Genomic DNA, 19,091 nt, shown 5'->3' on the forward strand with positions numbered 1-19,091 from the left:
TCAGTTAACATGCTAACTAGCTAGCCCCGGCCCATCCTGTCTCCACTTTATACCTCAAGAGGCGATGGTAAGTCACTGTAGTGTCAAGTCCGGCATCAGTCCAACATAAGTGGATAAAGAAGTAGCTGCCCGCTCCCGGTGTGATGCCCAATCTCACATCCCCATGCTGATCTAACTTGCCCCTAGTTTTCAGTCACGGTATTCACAGTGTTATTGGATGAATCATACATATCACAGCCATCAATGAACAATTCTGTGAGGAACCTCTAAAGGCATAAGTAGATATGTATGTGCCTGACTTAAATATATTCAACAAAGCTGGCACACAACTGAGTTAAATCAGTGACATGCTTTACAGTTAACAGTACTGGCCTGCAAATTAATGAAAATGTGCTAACTGTGTGGAGTCTGAATTTGACAGATTGCATCATCTTACATATTGTTCCCTTAAGAGTGCTTGTAAAGAGGGTTTATTGCACACTGTAAAAAAAATAGTTTTAACTTAGTTAGTGTCCAGGCTGAATTATGCCCTATCAACTTATTTAAAGATCAATTAACTCAAAATTTTAAGGCAGCCCAGACTCTAAAATCAAAAGTCAAAACCCCAATTTTTTTTTTACAGTGCATCATTGTCTGTAGCATAGCTAGATGCTCCTTGCTACTTGCGTTAGCCACCTGTTGCAGGATCCTACTATTCACTCAAGACAGTGTGGTAGCTATCGACCCACTTTAACAGTGGTAATAAAATAATATGTTGTGGTCAAAATGTGACAATTGGCAAAATGTGGCAATTGACCACATTATTTTGTGTAGTTAATCGTGAATAATTTGCATTATTTTAGTCTAGTTAGTTGCAATTAATTGCATTATTTTGGGTAGTTAATCGTGATTAATCACATTTTCCTTATTTGCTCCAATTTGACCCTAAAGACAGATTTGTTTCTCATTTTAAAAATTCTGTTATAGCTATATGAGTCAGCAAAACAAAACTGCAAAAGTATGAATGCTATAAATAACTCTGTAGCTTTATTTTCATCATGTGAATGCAGCGAACCTGAAAGTGAAAATCTTGATTTCCGCAGAATAAACATTTCCAGTTTTCATCACCGACTGTAGCCTTTTCCTCTCATGCTGCTAAGTTACGTCTTGTTTCTATTGAAACTGGAGTTTTCCAGTTAGTGTTGTGTTTGATATTTTGCTGCTTGTTGATTTATCTATACAGCTCCTGTGAGCATTGTACACTGCAGTCTGATAAAGGCATCCTCCCGTGCTGACATAACTGATATTAATGATATTACCAGCATAAGCACCGTCATAGAACTGCAGTAGCTGGAAAATACCTTTTTCATTAAGAGAGCTGAAACTCGGCATTTAAAAGCTGTATTTACATGAAACACAGCTGTAAAGTCGGTCATAGCAACATACAGCACATTAGCAGCTGGGCTTCAGGGTGGAACTACAGATGGTTCAAAGGGTCAAACTAGGAAAATGCATTAACAGTGTTAAAAAAATTAGTTCCATTAATCATTTATCACAGTAATGTCTTATTATAAATGGGCTTATGTAACTGCATATCTGATTATATAGAGAGTTATATAGTGATAGGATTAACATAAGGGTTGGCAATATGGAAAAATTACTTGAATTTTCACGATGTGGAACATGAATCACAATATTTTTACACAGCCTTAATGTGTTAGTAGTGTCACATTTAAAAACTGTCACCAAAACTATGAAAACAGTGATTATTACAGAACATTTTACATTCTGTACTGCACTAAATCCAATTAAAGATCCAATTGCTAGATCTGCCCTGGTCAACTATAAGTGCTATTATTATGAAATGGAAGCATCAAGAAGCAACAACAGCTCTGCTATGAAGCGCTAGGCCACACAGACTCACAGAGTAGAGCTGCCAAGTGCTGAAGCCCTTAGCTCATAAAATGATCTACCTTCTGGTGCCTCGCACAATAACTTAAGCCAAGTATCATTATGCACAATACCAAGCATTGGCTGGAGTAGTGTAAAGCTGCCACTGGACATACTCCAGGATGAATTGGAATGCCGACTGCAAGCCAGGCCTTCTCATCCATCATCAGTGTCTGACCTCACAAATGCTCTTTTGAATGAATGAGAAGAGTGGAGCATGCACCTGGTTTTGGAAGAGGACGTAAAACAAGCTCATATAGATGTGATGATCATGTGTGCACATACCTTTACCATGATGTATACTGAAAATTTGGCTGATAGAAAGCTGAAAATGTGCTAGTGTGTTTCATATGTTCATTTAGACCACAGAACATGAGCTTGAGTCCAGAAAATTGGCCATCTATCAATTTAGTTTTGAAGATGTTCATGATCAGTGCATCTCTAGTGTTTATAAGGGGCGGCCTTACTCAGTATGCAAATGATTAGACATTTGCTGCTACACTTTTGCCTCTCCTAAAAAGGTAAAGCCAAGAGACACCTATAATCTCTTAATCTACATTCCAGAACGCACACCTTCCAATGATATATTTAACAGCACCTTATCAGCAAGAGAACAAAGAGAGGAAATTAATTGGGAACATAAAATGTGTTTTACAGTGGAACACCCACAACCACACACGTGCTGCGTGAGTGAACTCATCTAACCACACAGTAACTAATATTTAAACTCATACATAACTCTCAAACACTAAGGCCTTCCATCATTACTCATTTAAAGTCTCAGTTCAGTGAAAAAACACTGTCCCCACACTGCAAATGGAAGTTGATCAGCCTAGATATGTTTGAAGTCTGTAAAAATGGACAAAAGTTTATCGCATACCTAACAATAATAGCAATTTTGAAGCATGGCTTTTGTCCATACAGATGTCAGAAACCACTTATAAAGGGGAATTCCACTGATTTGCCAAAGCTGCTGAACGACTGAATTGTTGAGATGTAAACAAAGCCATTCAGAGTGGTTTTTGTGAAGTGGTGCATTGTGGAGAAACTTATCAGCTTGAATTTCTTTACAGTGGTGGTGACAGAAACCGGAGGTTGTGATGTCTACAACGTAAATATAGCCATTAATTATCTAAAATGATCAGTGAATCTACACATGCCTCCTCTTTTTATAAGTAACATTAATGACGATAACAGTGATGAATATGAAAAAATATGTTTTCTCTGGGTACTATTTTGCCTTATAACCCTCCAAATGTTTTAGGACAAAAGCTTTTCCTAATCCTGTTATAAAATAATATCTCAAGTTATAATGATGACTTCATGTAATAACTGTATTTGATTTCATTTTAAAGTATTAAATGCTTCGGACGTCTGGTTCCTATCACCACCACTGTGAACAGGTCTAACTTGTTAAGTTTCTCTAAAATGTAGAATTCCACATCAAACCACTCTGAATGACTATGTTTATATCTTAACCATTTAATTATGTAGAATTAAAAAAAAACCAGATGAAATTCCCTTTCAAGCATTAAATTCCTTTGCTAAGCACAGACCAAGGAGAAAATGCTCCTTCACAGACCAAAACAAAACTGAAAAGCTCACAACTGCTCTGTTGTGTTTTGCTGTTTATTTTTCTGTTATATCTCCTGAGCAAGAGAAAAATAAAATGTTCCAAGTTTTTCATTCATCTTGGCTCTACCCTTAACTCCCTCCAGTCAATCTTGTCACAGCAGAGTTCTCCAGAGACAAATGTATCACAATAAGAGAAGGTCTAGGCCTCCGCTTGCTAACATATAGACCCCTAGAGTCCCACACATTCTGACTCAGGCCATGTCCTCTTCTCTCTTCCTCTCTTTTTATTAAAGAAAGTGGAGTTTTTTAACATTGGTAGCTACCTGTTACAAACACACTAATTACGCTACTGCCTCAAACCTCGCTTGCATTATTTATTGAACGTTGAACAGTGTTACACACAAAAACGTGGGTGGCCTGAGAGAATGTTTTTGTTTCTCTTCAGAGAGCAAGGCTCTACATAGCAAAATTCTTCAGCATCTTCCTTGGAGAAAAACTGATTAGCTGTTTATACTGATGCTAATATTACCTTTTTGGTCACTGACATGGCTGAAGTAACTGGGGCAGGGGATGGTGACCAGCTGTCCAACGTTAGCCGACGGCCAGCAAGCAACTTCCCATTTACTGCTGCAGCCTGGGAAAACAGGAAATCAGTTTCACGAGCAGTTTAAGTCAAAGTTAGTTATTAGGGACTCTATAGCATGATCCTATTACCATTCCTACTAGTTCCTTCTATTGTTATTCATTGTTATCAATGTTAGATGTACATTTACATTTCCTCATTCAGCACTGACTTATAAAATGTACAGTAGGAACAGGAGTGGTACAAAAAAAAAAAAACCTGCAACCAGACCACTGTCTGAGTAACTAAAACTACCTTTATGTAATAACGTGTCTGTAAACCTATTATTAAGTTTTTGTGATTGTATCTTTTTTATTTGGTTTGGTTGGTTTCACACTACAACAGATAAAGTGGACCGAATTACACACAGAGGTGTTCCACTATTGGTCAGAAATTTTGCAGACATACACATTTACCACCATGACAATATAAATAGGAAATAGAGATGCTTAAAGTCTATGTGTATCACAAAAAAACAGCAGTAAAACTAAACTTTACTTGATATCTACTTCTTTGGTTTAACCAATCAGGTTGCCAATGCTTGGTCAAACATACGCAAAAGCAAATTATGGTTTTCATACACAAGAGTTGGTTGACTACTGGGCACCTACAGTTGTCAAATTCTGGGCCAGAGTATATGCAGGACAGCTGTGTAATTTTTGCCTCATGTTAATATTTGTGGTCCAATTCTAGCGTGAATGGCTTAACAGTGTATTTGGGCCAGTTTTGGGCCACATTGATCAGTTCTACTCACTTACAGTGCCTGGGTCAAATCAGGGCCGAGGTACCAGCTGTATGCTGGGCTAGAACAAACTCAAGAATGTGGACCACAAGTGGGCCAGGCAAATTTTACCAACAGGGTAATCCTTAACTTCTCCTTGCTATTTAAAACCAGTAACACCAGCAAATTATGAAAAATGAACAACGTACACTAAGTTTAACATCAGTATGTGATTTCTTATGTACAATGCCTATTTTGTAGCACTTTCACCTATAAGTCAAAGGTTAGAAATGATTTGATGTACAGTACTGTGCAAAAATCAGAGACCCCCAAAGTTGATTTAATTTCTAGTCAAAATGGCATAAAAGTTAATCATTTTTCAGTGTCAGGAAAAACACAGAAAACATATTTAACAGAAGCTTCAACAACTAAATAGAATATTGAAGTTTTTCAGTATTTATTGTGTCCCTATTACAGTTTTCATTCTTTTCAGGAAAATTGCTTTCAGTTTTTCCAAGGGATATTGGAAAATCTGCAGGGATATTTTTCCACACCTCTTAGAAGTCTTAGAAGTTGGTTACACTATATGCTTCTCACAATCCACGTAATCCAAACACATTCAGTACTGTTGAAGTCTGGACGCTGAGTTGTCTTCTCACAGTGGAAGGATGGACAGAAACACTGGTGGATGTTTTCAGATCTGAAGCAGCTTGATTTTCTCCTCTCTCTCAAAGATGAAAGATTAAGTGCAGTTTATCTGATGGGACTGTTTTGGTCTACCAGGTCTTGCACAGGTGTTAGGAGTCCCATGTTCTCTCCGTCTGTTTCAGTTATGAAAACACTGCCTAACTTCCCTTAACTGTACGCAGGTTTATGCATCATTATACTTTACATGTTAACCTGCTGAGAGAATTACACACTGACTGATTTCAATAATACAAATATAATTAAATTGTAAAACAATGTTAGAACAGAATACTTACAAGAATTGCAAGAATGAATGTCCATGTTACTCTTTTATTAAGAGGAATTACGCTTTTATTATATTGTGGCAGTGAATAAAAAATGAAAAACCCTTATTTTGCAGAGGTGACGGCAGTTTTTATGATCAAAAGGAAATACATCCTTAACTTTATGATTTAATCTGTGCTGATGGTGGACTTTTTTGCCTTTCCGAGAACGAACAATACAGATAATCACCACAGCTTCGCTCTGATATACATCAGTGTCCACAACCTTGCGTGGCATTTCTGAGGGTCATCATCTAATCACCTGCCTTGTAACAGAATCAACAAGCCAACAAGTCAAATAAGCTGCCGTTCATTCACTGTCATTTTCATTCAGTTACTTTGGCGCAGCAGACAAAGCAATCAAGAATGTTATCGCTTGGGAGAGCATGCAGACATCGCATGCCTAATAGTACAAGAAAACAATCTGCATATTGCTGTATTGCTTATTACTCTAGAGGCTTTTCTGCCGCTCTTTTCTTTTTTTAACTCTCAGTGCACATCAGTGACAGCGCTGAAACTTCTAACAGGCTTCAACTTCAAAGCGCCACCACCTGTCATTGCTTTGTCTATTAAAAACATAATCAATAGTAGATTAGTTTTGTCTGGATGAGGGAATAGACAGCACTTTGCTTTGATTAGCCACGTGCGTGGGAGTAAGGTAGAACAACTCTTATTAATGTCAACAAACAGATGCTCACTTTATTCACACGGCTCCGTTTTTTTAATATTACGTCTACTTCAATGAGAATGAGTCATATCTAATAGAGGTATGGATTTTCAGGTATACTATGATTTCTTTCTGAGTTTAGTTTGATTTCCGATATCTCGTTTCTACAGAAGTCTAATAATTTACTTAACAGATTGTAGTTTGGCTCCGATACATAAACATTCTCCAGTGGAACTTTTTCAACGCCTGCATATCAGCCTTCTAACAAAACAAGCCTCTAATATTACAAACTCCTAAAATTTATGAGCAACTTCAGAAAAATCCATCATCTGAGTGTGGAAGCTTGGATAATATAAGGCCCTGCCCTCTCCCTGCCCACGGTACTCTGACTGGATGCACCCAGATGCCTAGTTCTGATCACTTAGAGTAGGATTTATAAAGTGAATGCAAGAGGCTTGAACAAAAGTGAGGAGCAGTCATACAGTTTGACATTTTTCAACATAGTACTTGAAATGATACACCCTCAATATATGAAATACATAACTGTTAATTCTCTTCTTATAACGTCTTTTCTTGAATGCCTTGCTATCCCTTTGCTGCTGTAGCACTGTGAATTTCCCTTGATTATCTCATCTTATCTTATTTCACGTAATATCTTCTCTACGGACGTCTGGTTCCTATCACCACCATTGTGAACAAATCTGATTCAGTAAGTTTCTCCAGAAACTGGGGCATTTCACATCAAACCACTCTGAATGAGGTTTACATCTCAATGATTTAAATATGCAGAAATTTTGACCAAACCAAACTATAACAAACCATACACTTTAAAGAATTCACCAACATTTAACTGGAAAAAGATTCTTACTGTGCCCAAAAGGAGAATTTAATATCATGCAAACTGCCAACTAATCATTTCTAGTCCATTAAGAATATCAGTTTTAGTCGACTATATTAAAAGTAGTCCAAACTTTTGGATCAACTGTGTTTATGTCCGACAGCATGTTGGCTAGTGTGCCATCCATCCCAAGTAGAAGGAACTTCAGCAGGTATTAAAACTGGGGCATAAAGCGGTTTTCTGAGGGGCTTAAAACACTTTAAATAGCATCTAAAACATGGGCTGTGTTTCAAATAGCCTACCACACACTGCTGGCATACTGACTGTGCCCAAAAGTAGTAAGTAGTATGCAGTATGTGACCACCATGAGCTTCTCCAGCATGCCAAAGATACCTTGATGATGGACTACTCCAGCCAAATATTCCAGTATGCAGCCAGAGGTTTCTTTGTGATATACTGTATCCCATGATTTGTCTCTGATTTTTGACAAACTTTAATAATAATAATAAATGAAACATTTCATTTAATCATTAAAAGTAAAACATGTTTTCAGCTTTCATTATTCTTGTGGAATGTTTAATTATTTGACATAGTATTCAATATAATTTTTTACATGAAAACTAAAGTTTGCAGAAAAATGACATTTTATTACTTATATTTTACTGCATTTGTCAATGTTTAACAATGTCACACTAAACAATACACCAGGAGGAATAAGCCTACACACAAACTGCAACAACAACCGCAAATTACTAGTTATACTCCTCACAGATTTGCCTACGAAGAAAAGAGAAAAATGCCATTTTTAAATGAGCTTATTTTAACTTTAACAAATATATCATGTCATAATATCAAGCGAATGAGCTTGTTTGACTGTGCCATTCTAATTAACATGCATGGGGCCTCCTATCTTATCCCAAAGGCCAATATACGCAAACACAAATCATCAGTTTATAAAAGTGTCTTATAAATCCACTCCATCAGAAGATAAGAGGGGCTACCTCTGACCTTTGCTCTGGTCCATTCCAGAGGACCAGAAACGTCTGTCTTCAATTCTAATATCTTTAGTGGAACACACCATTTTCACTAGTGTTGATAAATGTAATAGAAATTCCAGCAAATATAATAATGTCATTGATTATATATCATTATATATCATTATTTTAAGATATACTGCTGTATTTTTCATGTGGTTTTAAGGCAGGAAAATTCAGTATGCTTCTACTGTTCAAGGTTCTATCTTCTGTTTTGAAGAGTGAAATCAGCACAGCATGTGTTGATGAGGATTCCAGTGACTCATCACTGACATTAGATGCTTGCTGATTAAAAAAAAAATTGTTTCTCATGAAGTTGCTTCAAAGTATTTCGGTACTTTGAACTAGCTGTCTGTTACTTCAAAGTGCTTTCAGTGCTGCTATTTTTCTTTCTTTGGAAAGGCTGTAGCTCAACCACATCGAGGAGAGAACAGGTGGTACATGTGCTAAAAAAAATAATAATAAAATTTAAAAAATTAAGGCGGTCAAAACTCATCTATAATGTAGACATATTCTCCAAACTGTATCAAAACAAAGCTATATTCTTCATCCTATACCAGAACAACATCCTCTACTGTTCAAGTCTATGATTTTGCCCACAAAATTTAATGACAGGTTAGATCTTTATCCATTTAACAATAGCTACCAAGAAATTCAAAGGTTCTGTATCATGGAAAACCCCACTTTCGACACTTTTTTGAAATTACAGATTTTGATGTCGTACACAAGCACTGATATAACATCTCAAAACTCTCCCATTCATGTGTGAAATTAAGCAGCAACATTTTGAATTGGTTGCTTTTTGTGGTGTCATATCCATCTATTGAGCCTGTAGCAACCTACTAAGTGTTCTGTTAAATGGCCCATATCATGTAAAAAATGAACTTTCCTCACTTTCCTCACTATCATGTCTTTGAAGCTGCAAGAAGTCCCAATTTTGAATTCATTACTTTTGTGAGGACACAAAAAGAATACATTTATAATGCCTTTTGAGCCTACAGCAGCTTAGCCCCGCCCATTTAAGCTAAAGTTATAAGGAGTGTTTCAATTTGGACTGAGGTGCAACACAGGGCAGCTAGTGAGAACAAAAGTCATTTACATATATCAGCCTTAAAGGCACCGTAACAAAAACCTTTTTTATTCTGAAGAAAGAAGTTGGAAAATGGTCATGTAAAAATGAATTATGACATAAACCCACACAAGCGACATTATTAGACGTCATGGAATACAATACAAGAAACATGTAGGACCCTTTTACAGGCTTTTTTACTGCCAAAAGCTTAATAAAGGTGCTACGTTCCTTATTGTTCAAACTCTAAACCACATGACTCGTCATTTCAGTTCGTGATTTTGCCAGCGTAGCTTTGATTAGATGGATTAGATCTTAATCCTTTAATAGAGAAGTTTGCTTATTACCGAAGAGGGCTTACCACTAATAGTACTACACGAGCTCCACTAATAGTGTTACATTGGCTAACAATCACAGGCAAACACAGCAATCATATTCAGTTTTCCCAGTGGCTATTATTATGCGCATGAAAAGTAAACAAACCTGATGTGACATTTTCCAAGTTGGCCAGACACTCATATTCCTCCCTCTCCAGGTCTAGCATGATGTCACACATCTGGACCGATAACATCTGGTTGAACAGATAGGGCCAAAGTTAGATATTTTTTGCATTCAGTGCAGCAAACTGGACTGTTTCCTTTATTCATAGCATTTTCATTGACATTCACACAAAAGGTTACAGGGAGCACCTTTATGAGTGACTGAAGGCAAGAATTCCCTAATGAACACTGAATGGAGAAGCATGGGCTGCTTTATAACAAGCACAGAAATAGTCACAATTATTACATGCAATGTACAGAGCAAATGTGCTGCCTATGGAGGACGACTTTTGTTAGACGTCAAAAAGGTGGCGGGTTTATAATGGGGAGCAAAGAGGATTACATTTTGTCATTGCCATAAGAAAATGTATCTCTGTAAGAATATAAGGAAGGAAAGAATATGCTTGACTTAGCATCTGTTAATATTGAGTTGAAAATCTAATTGTAACTAAAAAATATCAAATTGTGACTAATTGTGACCTTCTCATTTCTGCCCAGTATTACAACTGTGGTTTGTAAATTAAGCTTCAGCCCTTTTTTTCACCAGCACATTCCTTTTTCGGTGGATGTAATGCTAAATGTAATGTGCCAGACTGAAGGTTCAGATGCTCTAAGTTAGTAGTTAAAATTACCCCACTTAAAACTTAAAACAATATTGAATAATGTAGGATATAATTAAAGCTCAACTAAGTACATTTTGAAGATTTCTCGTGTGGAAATGTTTAATTGCATGCAATTTATGGAAAAACATTTTGTAACATGGGTTGTTCTTCGGACCCCTTCCTCAAGCAGATGAATCTGATGATTGCGAGAATGTTGAACGAGAATCCAAAGAGAACTCAGTCAGAACTTGGTGAAGTAGGCATCTTCCGAGGATGCATCTTTCAAGGATGCATCTTACGAGTGAATGATCTAACATTGTCATCATATCTTCATTCGTATATAGTTGATTTGGTATTTGAGACCTAAACATCAAGACAGACCTTCTTTACGAGCCTCTGCATGTGACATTAATACATAAAGACGTATGACGTGGTCCGAAAAACTCCAGCGACACGCCTCTGACTTTTAAATGACTATTCCAGGCTTTATAGGTGAACTCGCAGCAGCGCATCATAACATTTTAGCATGTTTTTTTCCCTCCTGACTCAGTAATGCTTCTTCTTTTAGTTTTGACAAAAAAGTCTCATATAGTGCAGCTTCTAAATTGCAACTCTTAATACTGAACTCTTTCAAATTGCGATTTTAATATAAACACCATTGTTTAGCTCTATGGTAACGTAATCTAAGAATGTATGTAATATAAAGGGAAATGAAAACATGGTGTGTTTTCAAACAGTAACCGAAAACAAGGTCTTCTTATGACAGTGCTACACATCAATTAAACTCGATAAATCTCTTATTTAATTGAAATTCCAATTTTATATCTTATGTATTTTGACATTTTTGTATTAAAAATACTGGACATCCTTGCATTGCTTGAACACCTCCCAACGACACGTGACAGCATAATTCACTTCCCCAACCACCTTCCCTCTGCAGCCAGGGTCCAATTTTCCTTAAGGCATAATCTTCATTATTAGACCGTGTGCTCCTTTAGATTCCTCCACAGAGCTCTAGAGGACTGTGAGATTTATTGCGGTTACTTTGGCAGATGGAGGTGCTCAGTGAAGGTATAAATCTTTTCTCCAACAGCAATTGTTAGCCTCAAACAAGACCCATATGGCTGCAGAACGGTGCTACTACTGGTCTAAACCTTTTATATCAGGTACAGGTGTTCATTTAATTAATTAAAAGTTCCATGAAGAGCCTGTAAGAGAATTGTACAATCACTATGGTGCTAACTTTGCTATTTTAGACTCATTTAGATTAGATATAACTGTCTTCCATGCGTCGTCAACTGTGATTACTTGGAAAAAAGAAACTTTATTGCCAACGTCAAGTGTTAACACTTCAAAGAAAGACAGTGATGAGTGTGAAATGGATGAAACGTCCTTCAGCACATATGCATTGATGCCTTAATAAGAGCTATAGCAGCCATATAAAAATATTGCATGCGTCACAGATTTTTGAATGGAGCTGTGACCAAGGACACTCCTGACTTTGGACATAACCAACAATGAAGGTGGTTGCCATGGCGTCACATCCAGGAAAGGAAACCAATGCATCACTATTTTGAATTAAGCATGCTTCAATGTTCTGTTCTGGGTGTGCATATGGAGGAACCCCTCCATGGCAACACCGCAGCAACAATGCTCAACAATGCCAGATTCATACGGCCAATAAAAAGGTGCTATACGTTCTCCAGAACTGTCATTTATAGTAGTGACAAAGGAAAGGAGATTTTGATGCAAACTGGGTATACACTGGAAGATGCAATGGGAGAAGTGAGAAAATAACATAAAATTCAATACAATTTCCAAACACAGACAGTTACATGGTGAACTGCTCCACACCAAATTCTCCAGTGTTGTTTTAGCACTTGCTGTGTTGAATTAAACACCTCCAGAGTTGAACTAAAAGCCTCAGGTTTGAACAATGACCTACAGTGTTGAATTAACTGCCTTAGAATTTAATTAATAGAACAATTTTGAATGAACACTTACAGTGTTAAATTAACACCTACAGAATTGAACTAAAACCTTCAGGATTGAATTAACAACCAAATATATGAATCAATACCTACCATGTTGAATTAACACCTACTAGATTTACTTTAAACCTACAAGATTGAATCAACACCTTCAGGTTAAATGAACACTTGTAGGATTGAACCCATTTCTTCAGGATGGAATTATTTCCTTAAGCTTTGAATTTATTCTGTTAAACTCACTTGCATTGAATTTGAATCCTCAGGATTAAGTAACACTCTCAGGATTAAAGTAACACCTGCTATGTTATATTAACACCTACAAGATTGATTTAACACCTTCAGGTTGAACAAACACTTGTAGGCTTGAACCAATATCCTTGAACCAAGGATTGAATTTCCTTCTGCTTTCAATTTATTCAGTGTTAAATTAACACCCACAATTGAATTAACATCCTCAGGGCTAAGTAATACCTTAAGGATTAAAGTAACACCTACAGTGTTGAACTAATACTTTAAGAATTGAACTTGAATATGAATATGAATTGAATACGATTGACTTAAAACCCTCAGGACTGAATTAACACCTACAGTTTTTAATTAACACAATCAAATTGGGTTGAATCCACACATACAATGTTCAATTAATACTAACAGGGTTGATTACACACCCTTAGGAAGATTGAATGAACAACCACAGGTTTGAATCAACACCATGAGTGCATTTAAATTAGGCTGGACAAACACACAACAGAAGTGTTCATTCAGCACTGCTGTGTGAGCACTTCACGTGACTACATTTTTTTTTTCAAAAAGAGTCTTGTTTAAGTTAATGAAGTATAGCATTGATAAAATACATCATTCATCATATATGAATCACTGACTGACTTGTTGAATCAAGTGTCTGGATGTTGGTCTCACAATACACTCTTAATGACACGAGAAAATCTCAAGCACTGCATAACCACTTGCAGTGTTTAATTTGTATCCAGCTGGACTTAAAAAGAATGCTGAGAGTGTTAATGCAACACTGCAGGCTTTAATGCATTTAAAAATGGGGGGCTTTCCATCTTCCATCTGTTTATGTTACCGTCTGCTAATAAGTTTGCTCCAGAGGAAATTCTCACAAACCTCAGGCCTCCTCAGTGTTTTGCAATCATCTAGCACATTGTGTCCACTGAAAAACTAGTCGATAAAAATCACTACATAAGGTTAAATAAGAATAAAATCACCTCATTTAGGTTTTAAATTGTGGTAAGAGTACACATAAACAAGTTGTATTTTCTATGAGTTCATATGCTGAAAGCACTCTGAACAGTTACAGCAGTCCAGACACCCCAAATATGAAAAAATCTAACTTTTATTATTATTTTCATTAAACCTACAGTGCAAAACATTTCAGAAGATATACAGTGTGATAATCTCAAGTGATTTAAAACAAGACTAGGCAAAGGCTAGACAGACTGGCCATAGCCTCAAGCACTGAAAAGCAGTACTATAAAACATATAATATGTCCAAATGTACAGACAGCCATCTCCAATGTGTGAATTCAGTCACTTTAAGGTGCCACAGGCCTTCAGTTGCACACAGCTTGTACAATCTTCATAGAAAAGGATTGCTAGTAGAATAAGCCGCTCTAGAGGAAGCCATGCCCGGTGCCAAGGGGCATAAAGTCTCCAAGCACTCGACTGTGGAGCTGTGGAGCAGTGAAACTGTGTTCTATGGGATGATGGAGCTCCATCTAGTACCTTTGGGATGAGCTGGAATGTCCAGAGCTAATCATCCATCAGTACATCAGTACCTGACCTCACTAATGCTCTTGTGGCTAAATGCAATCAAATCCTCGCAGCAATGTTCCAGGATCTAGTGCAGCTGTATAAGAAGAGTAGAGGCTGCTACTGCTGCAATCTATTAAAATACCCCTGATTTCAGAAGAGCCTAACCCATACAGAAATCTGACGCATGTTTATACATACACATATATCATATAAGTGTCAGGCATATATTTCAAATTATATATACATTCATGTTGTGCACATATGTGTAAGTCTCAAATACTGGACATTTATGCATGGATCACACATATATGCCTGATACTAGGTTGAATACACTACAGAACAGTTATAATTGCTACTATATCATCTGTTTGCTTAAAATATTAAATTATTTAAATGTGTCAGGAAACAATATTTTCATTTATTTCATGTTCAAATAATTTTTATTGCATAGCATTACAGTGTGCATGTTTTTATAGCTGAATTATGTAGCTGTTATGATCATTCTCACTGCATTAGTAAGTATGTGGAAGATGAATAAAAACCTCATATTATATAACATGAAGCATATGAGTAATATATGACATTCATATATGAACAACGTTTTTTATCACACACTCTAAAAAAAAAGATGGTTCTTCAAGGGTTCTTTAGTTAAGTATAGATCCAAGAACACTCAAAGAACCCTTTGCATAATTAAAGTGTTCTTTGCATCAAAAAAGTTCTTCAAATCAATGGAGAATGTTCTGTAGATGGTCCTATATAGAACCTTTTTGAAAAGGGTTCTTTTTAGCACTAAAAAGGGTTCTCCTATGGTTACAAGCTTGATATCGTAACAATAGAAGAATGCTTTTTGGTTCTATATAGAGCCATTTTGAAAAAAAGTTCTATACAGAACCATATGCAACACTTTCCACATCAATCCGAAGAACCATTTCACCAAGCAAAGAACTAGTTAAGCACACACAAGGTTCTTTCAGACTTCATAGTTCTATATAGTAAAGTTCTATTTACTAAAGAACCCCTTAAGGACCACTTTTGTAAGAGTGTATATAAAACCATTTCATGTTTAAATGGTTCTCTGCATGGTAAAATGGTTCTTCAGATTGATGGGGAATGTGTTGCATATGGTTCTATACAGAACCTTTTTGAAAAGAGTTCTATACAGCACCAAAAAGCGGTTCTTCTATTTTTAAGATGCTAAGTTTGTAATGTTATAGGCTATAGAACTCATGGTTCTAAACAGAACCATTCCCTTTACTAAAGAACCCTTCAAGAGCCGTATTTTTAAGAGTGTAGACTGTTAAATATGTCTTACGCGTATACGTCCATCTGCTAAACATGTCATATATTTGAAATCCATATACTGAAAAACACGGTTTTCAGGGGTTCTTTAGTAATGACATTGGTTCTACAAGGAACCATGAATACTCAAAGAACCATTTGCATGCTTAAATGGTTCTGTGCATGGCGAAATGGTTCCTCAGTTTGACACAGAATGTGTTGTATATGGTTCTATATAGAACCTTTTTGAAAATGGTTCTAAATAGCTGCCAAAAAAGGTTCTCCTACTGATACACGCTTGGCCTCATAACAATAGCAGAAACCTTTTTGGTGCTATATATAGAACCCTTTCAAAAAAGTTCTATATAGAACCATACACAACACACTGTCCATCAACCAGAACACCACCATGCAAAGAACCATTCCGGTTCTTTGAGTGTTCATGGCTCAATATAGAACCACTGTCTTTATTAAAGAACCCTTAAAGAACCGTTTTTTAAAGAGTGTATATCAGATTTCTGTGTGGGAATGTATCTAGAAAACTCTGCACCAGGCATGCAGCTAATGTAAAACTGGAAGGCTCTTCACTGGATCGCTTATTAGTGAGATGACCGTACGTAGAGACTCACCGGTCCGAGCGAACAAGTCAAAATCAGCACGAGGATCCGTTTGGCTGCGTCCATTTCGGTCTCTGCTGCTTATCAGCGCGCGACGGACGGACAGAGCTGCTGCTCTTCTGTTCCTTCTTTTTTTTTCTGCGTCCTCAAAAGCTCTGACAGCGGCGGAGACGGTCAAACTGGAGGAAACTTTACTGCTGTCCTCAAACAACGAGCGCGCGTGCGCACGAGCGGACTCACTCTGAAGTTCTGCCCCGCGAGAGACCCGAGGGGGTACTTCCCAAATCAAGATCTCAATAAAAAAACTAAAGCGCGAAGTAAAGTCTGACCAGTAAGATGAGAGATGGGAAGCCCTGATACTGGACGGTCCGCACTTTCAGCTTTAAACTGTCCAGTTTGCTGAGATGCGATGTTCTGTGAAATCCCTCCTCACGTGAAGTGTCACCCGCAGCCTCGATCTCCACGCAGTGCACGCGAAAGCTGCTCGAGACCTCGCCGAGGCTTCAGGCAGCAGCCAATGAGCGCTCGCGGTCTGAAGGCGGAGGTAAACAGGTGAATGGCAGGAGGGGGGAAGGGGCGTGGCTTCTGCCATGGTTCCCTTCACTCTTAAAAAAAAGATGATTCTTCAAGGGTTCTTTAGTAACGACAGTGGCTTTATGTAGAACCATGAACACTCAAAGAACCATTTGCATGCTTAAAGGGTTCTTTGCAATGGTTCTTTAGATTGGTGGAGAATGTGTTAAATATGGTTTTACAAGTTTGAAAATGGTACATAGCACCAAAAAGGGTTTTTCTATTGTTACGATATCAAGCCTGCAACAACAGAAGAATAGAACAACACAATAGGACAACAGAAGAACCCGTCTGAAGCTATATAGAACTATTTTTAAAAAGGTATATAACTATATACAACGCATGCTCCATCAATCTGAAGAACCATTTTACCATGCAAAGAACCATTTAGGCATGCAAATGGTTCTTTTAGTATTCATAGTTCTATGTAGAACCACTGACTTTCCTAAAGAACCCATGAAGAATCCTATTTAGGGCACTATGTATGGCTTGAAATCAAGGGTGCCATATATACATATTCAGTATACAGATTTAACTTTGTTTTTCTTTTCCATTATGTCACTAAAATTCTAAGTCTGATCTGCACGTTGTTATAAATGCTAGGCTGTTGTGAAATTCCCTGATAATAATAAATATGGTGATAATTCAGACGAAAAAGGAAAGACTAATAATAATAAATGTAAGTTCCATAAATGACCACAGCACACTAAAGATGTAGTGAAAACAGATTCCAGGGCAGGTTCGGCTTCTTTCTGAGAGTTCTAAACTGTAATACAAGCTTTATAATAATTGATACCTGTCAGCTCATTTGCATCTCAGCTGTGTAATTTTTCAACAACCATCCCACAAATCTCAACAACTATCCCATGGCCCCCCCAAATTTGAACCAGAGCTTGAAATAATGGTTTTTGTGCCCTATTTAGTGCACTATATGTCAAATAGGGGACTATTTCAAACTTCAACTAGGACTGCAGCTGGAAAACATTGTGGGTGTGTCTCAAATCAACTATTTGCCGCTTCAGCTATTTTCTAGAGTGTATACAATAAAGGTCTTATCCTAGTGCACTTGAATGTTTGCCCCGTAATGGCATCACACAATGCCCAATGGCTCACTACACCCTACATAGTGCACTATGAGTAACTTGAAATAATGGCTTTTATGCTCTACTTAGTACACTATACTAAATAGTACTTCTTTGTAGCGCACTATACAGGGTGTAGTGAGCCATCGGATGTTGTGTGACACCATTAGGGGACAAACATTCAAGTGCACTAGGATGAGTCCTTCATTGATACACCCTAGAAAATAGCTCAATCCATATTCAGATGTCAATTAGTGGACAAATTTGAATTCACACTAGGACTGCAGTTGAAAAACACTAGGAGTGTGTCTCAAATCAACTATTTGCCTCTTTGTTCCATATGTAGTGGACTAGGGGTTCAGCTCTTTTCCTTTCCCAGGCTGTACCAATGTAGGTCTTGTCTAAGTGCACTTTTGCCTGCCAAAGGGTATCCCACAATGCTAGATGAAAACCTACACCATATAAAGTGTGCTATGAATAACTTGAAATGATGACTTTTATGCCCTATTTAGTGCACTGTACATGTCAAATAGTGGACATTTACGAATTCCAAAGATGACTGCGTCGTACATCCCAGCTGGTAGGGTGTTGGATCAGCTCTCCTTGTTCTCCATGCAGTGAACTAAATAGGGAATCAGCCATTTTCTATGATGTACCAATATAGGACTTATCTTAGTGCACTTGAAAGTTTGCCCTCGTCTACACCTTTATTAGTTTTCATTAGTCTGCGTTAGTTGATTCAAGATGCAGCTGCCAAAGTCTCACTAGAAGTAAAAGAAGGGAACACATCACCCCCATTCTCAAATCCTTACACTGCTTACCAGTAAATCTGATCTGTAAATGTCTTAATGGTGCAGGACAAGCGTATTTATCTGATACTAAACTCTCGGATCATTAACAACTAGTCAGTTAGAACTGCTGAAGGTAAAGACTAAACATGGAGAAGCAGCGTTCAGTTACTATGCTGCTCTTAAATGGAACCAGTTGACAGAGAGCATTAGAAGAGCCCTACACTGGACACTTCTAAATCCAGGCTGAAATCGTTCCTATTTGAGCAGCTTTCAGCTTAGTTTACATCACTCTACTGCACTTCTCTCACTTTATTACCCTAACTTAATTTTTAATTTGATTTTCAATTTAATGCTTCATTTCTTCTCTTTTAAAT

The 19,091-nt window shown here is 37.3% G+C and overlaps 1 protein-coding gene across 1 annotated transcript in view; it reads right to left on the reverse strand.

The window, feature by feature from the left end:
* The window catches only part of vipr1a (vasoactive intestinal peptide receptor 1a), a 62,661-nt gene extending 46,244 nt beyond the window's left edge, over nt 1–16,417 (reverse strand). Inside the window, exons 1-3 of the mRNA XM_036556500.1 lie at nt 16,284–16,417; nt 9,949–10,036; nt 4,034–4,138 (exon numbers count right to left, since the gene is read on the reverse strand). Coding sequence (XP_036412393.1) covers nt 4,034–4,138; nt 9,949–10,036; nt 16,284–16,337 — 247 coding nt within the window. The 5' untranslated portion in view covers nt 16,338–16,417. The remainder of the gene's footprint in view (nt 1–4,033; nt 4,139–9,948; nt 10,037–16,283) is intronic.
* Nucleotides 16,418–19,091: the final 2,674 nt, after the last annotated feature.

Source organism: Colossoma macropomum, unplaced genomic scaffold (genome assembly GCF_904425465.1).
Source record: "Colossoma macropomum unplaced genomic scaffold, Colossoma_macropomum, whole genome shotgun sequence".
Classification (NCBI taxonomy): domain Eukaryota; kingdom Metazoa; phylum Chordata; class Actinopteri; order Characiformes; family Serrasalmidae; genus Colossoma; species Colossoma macropomum.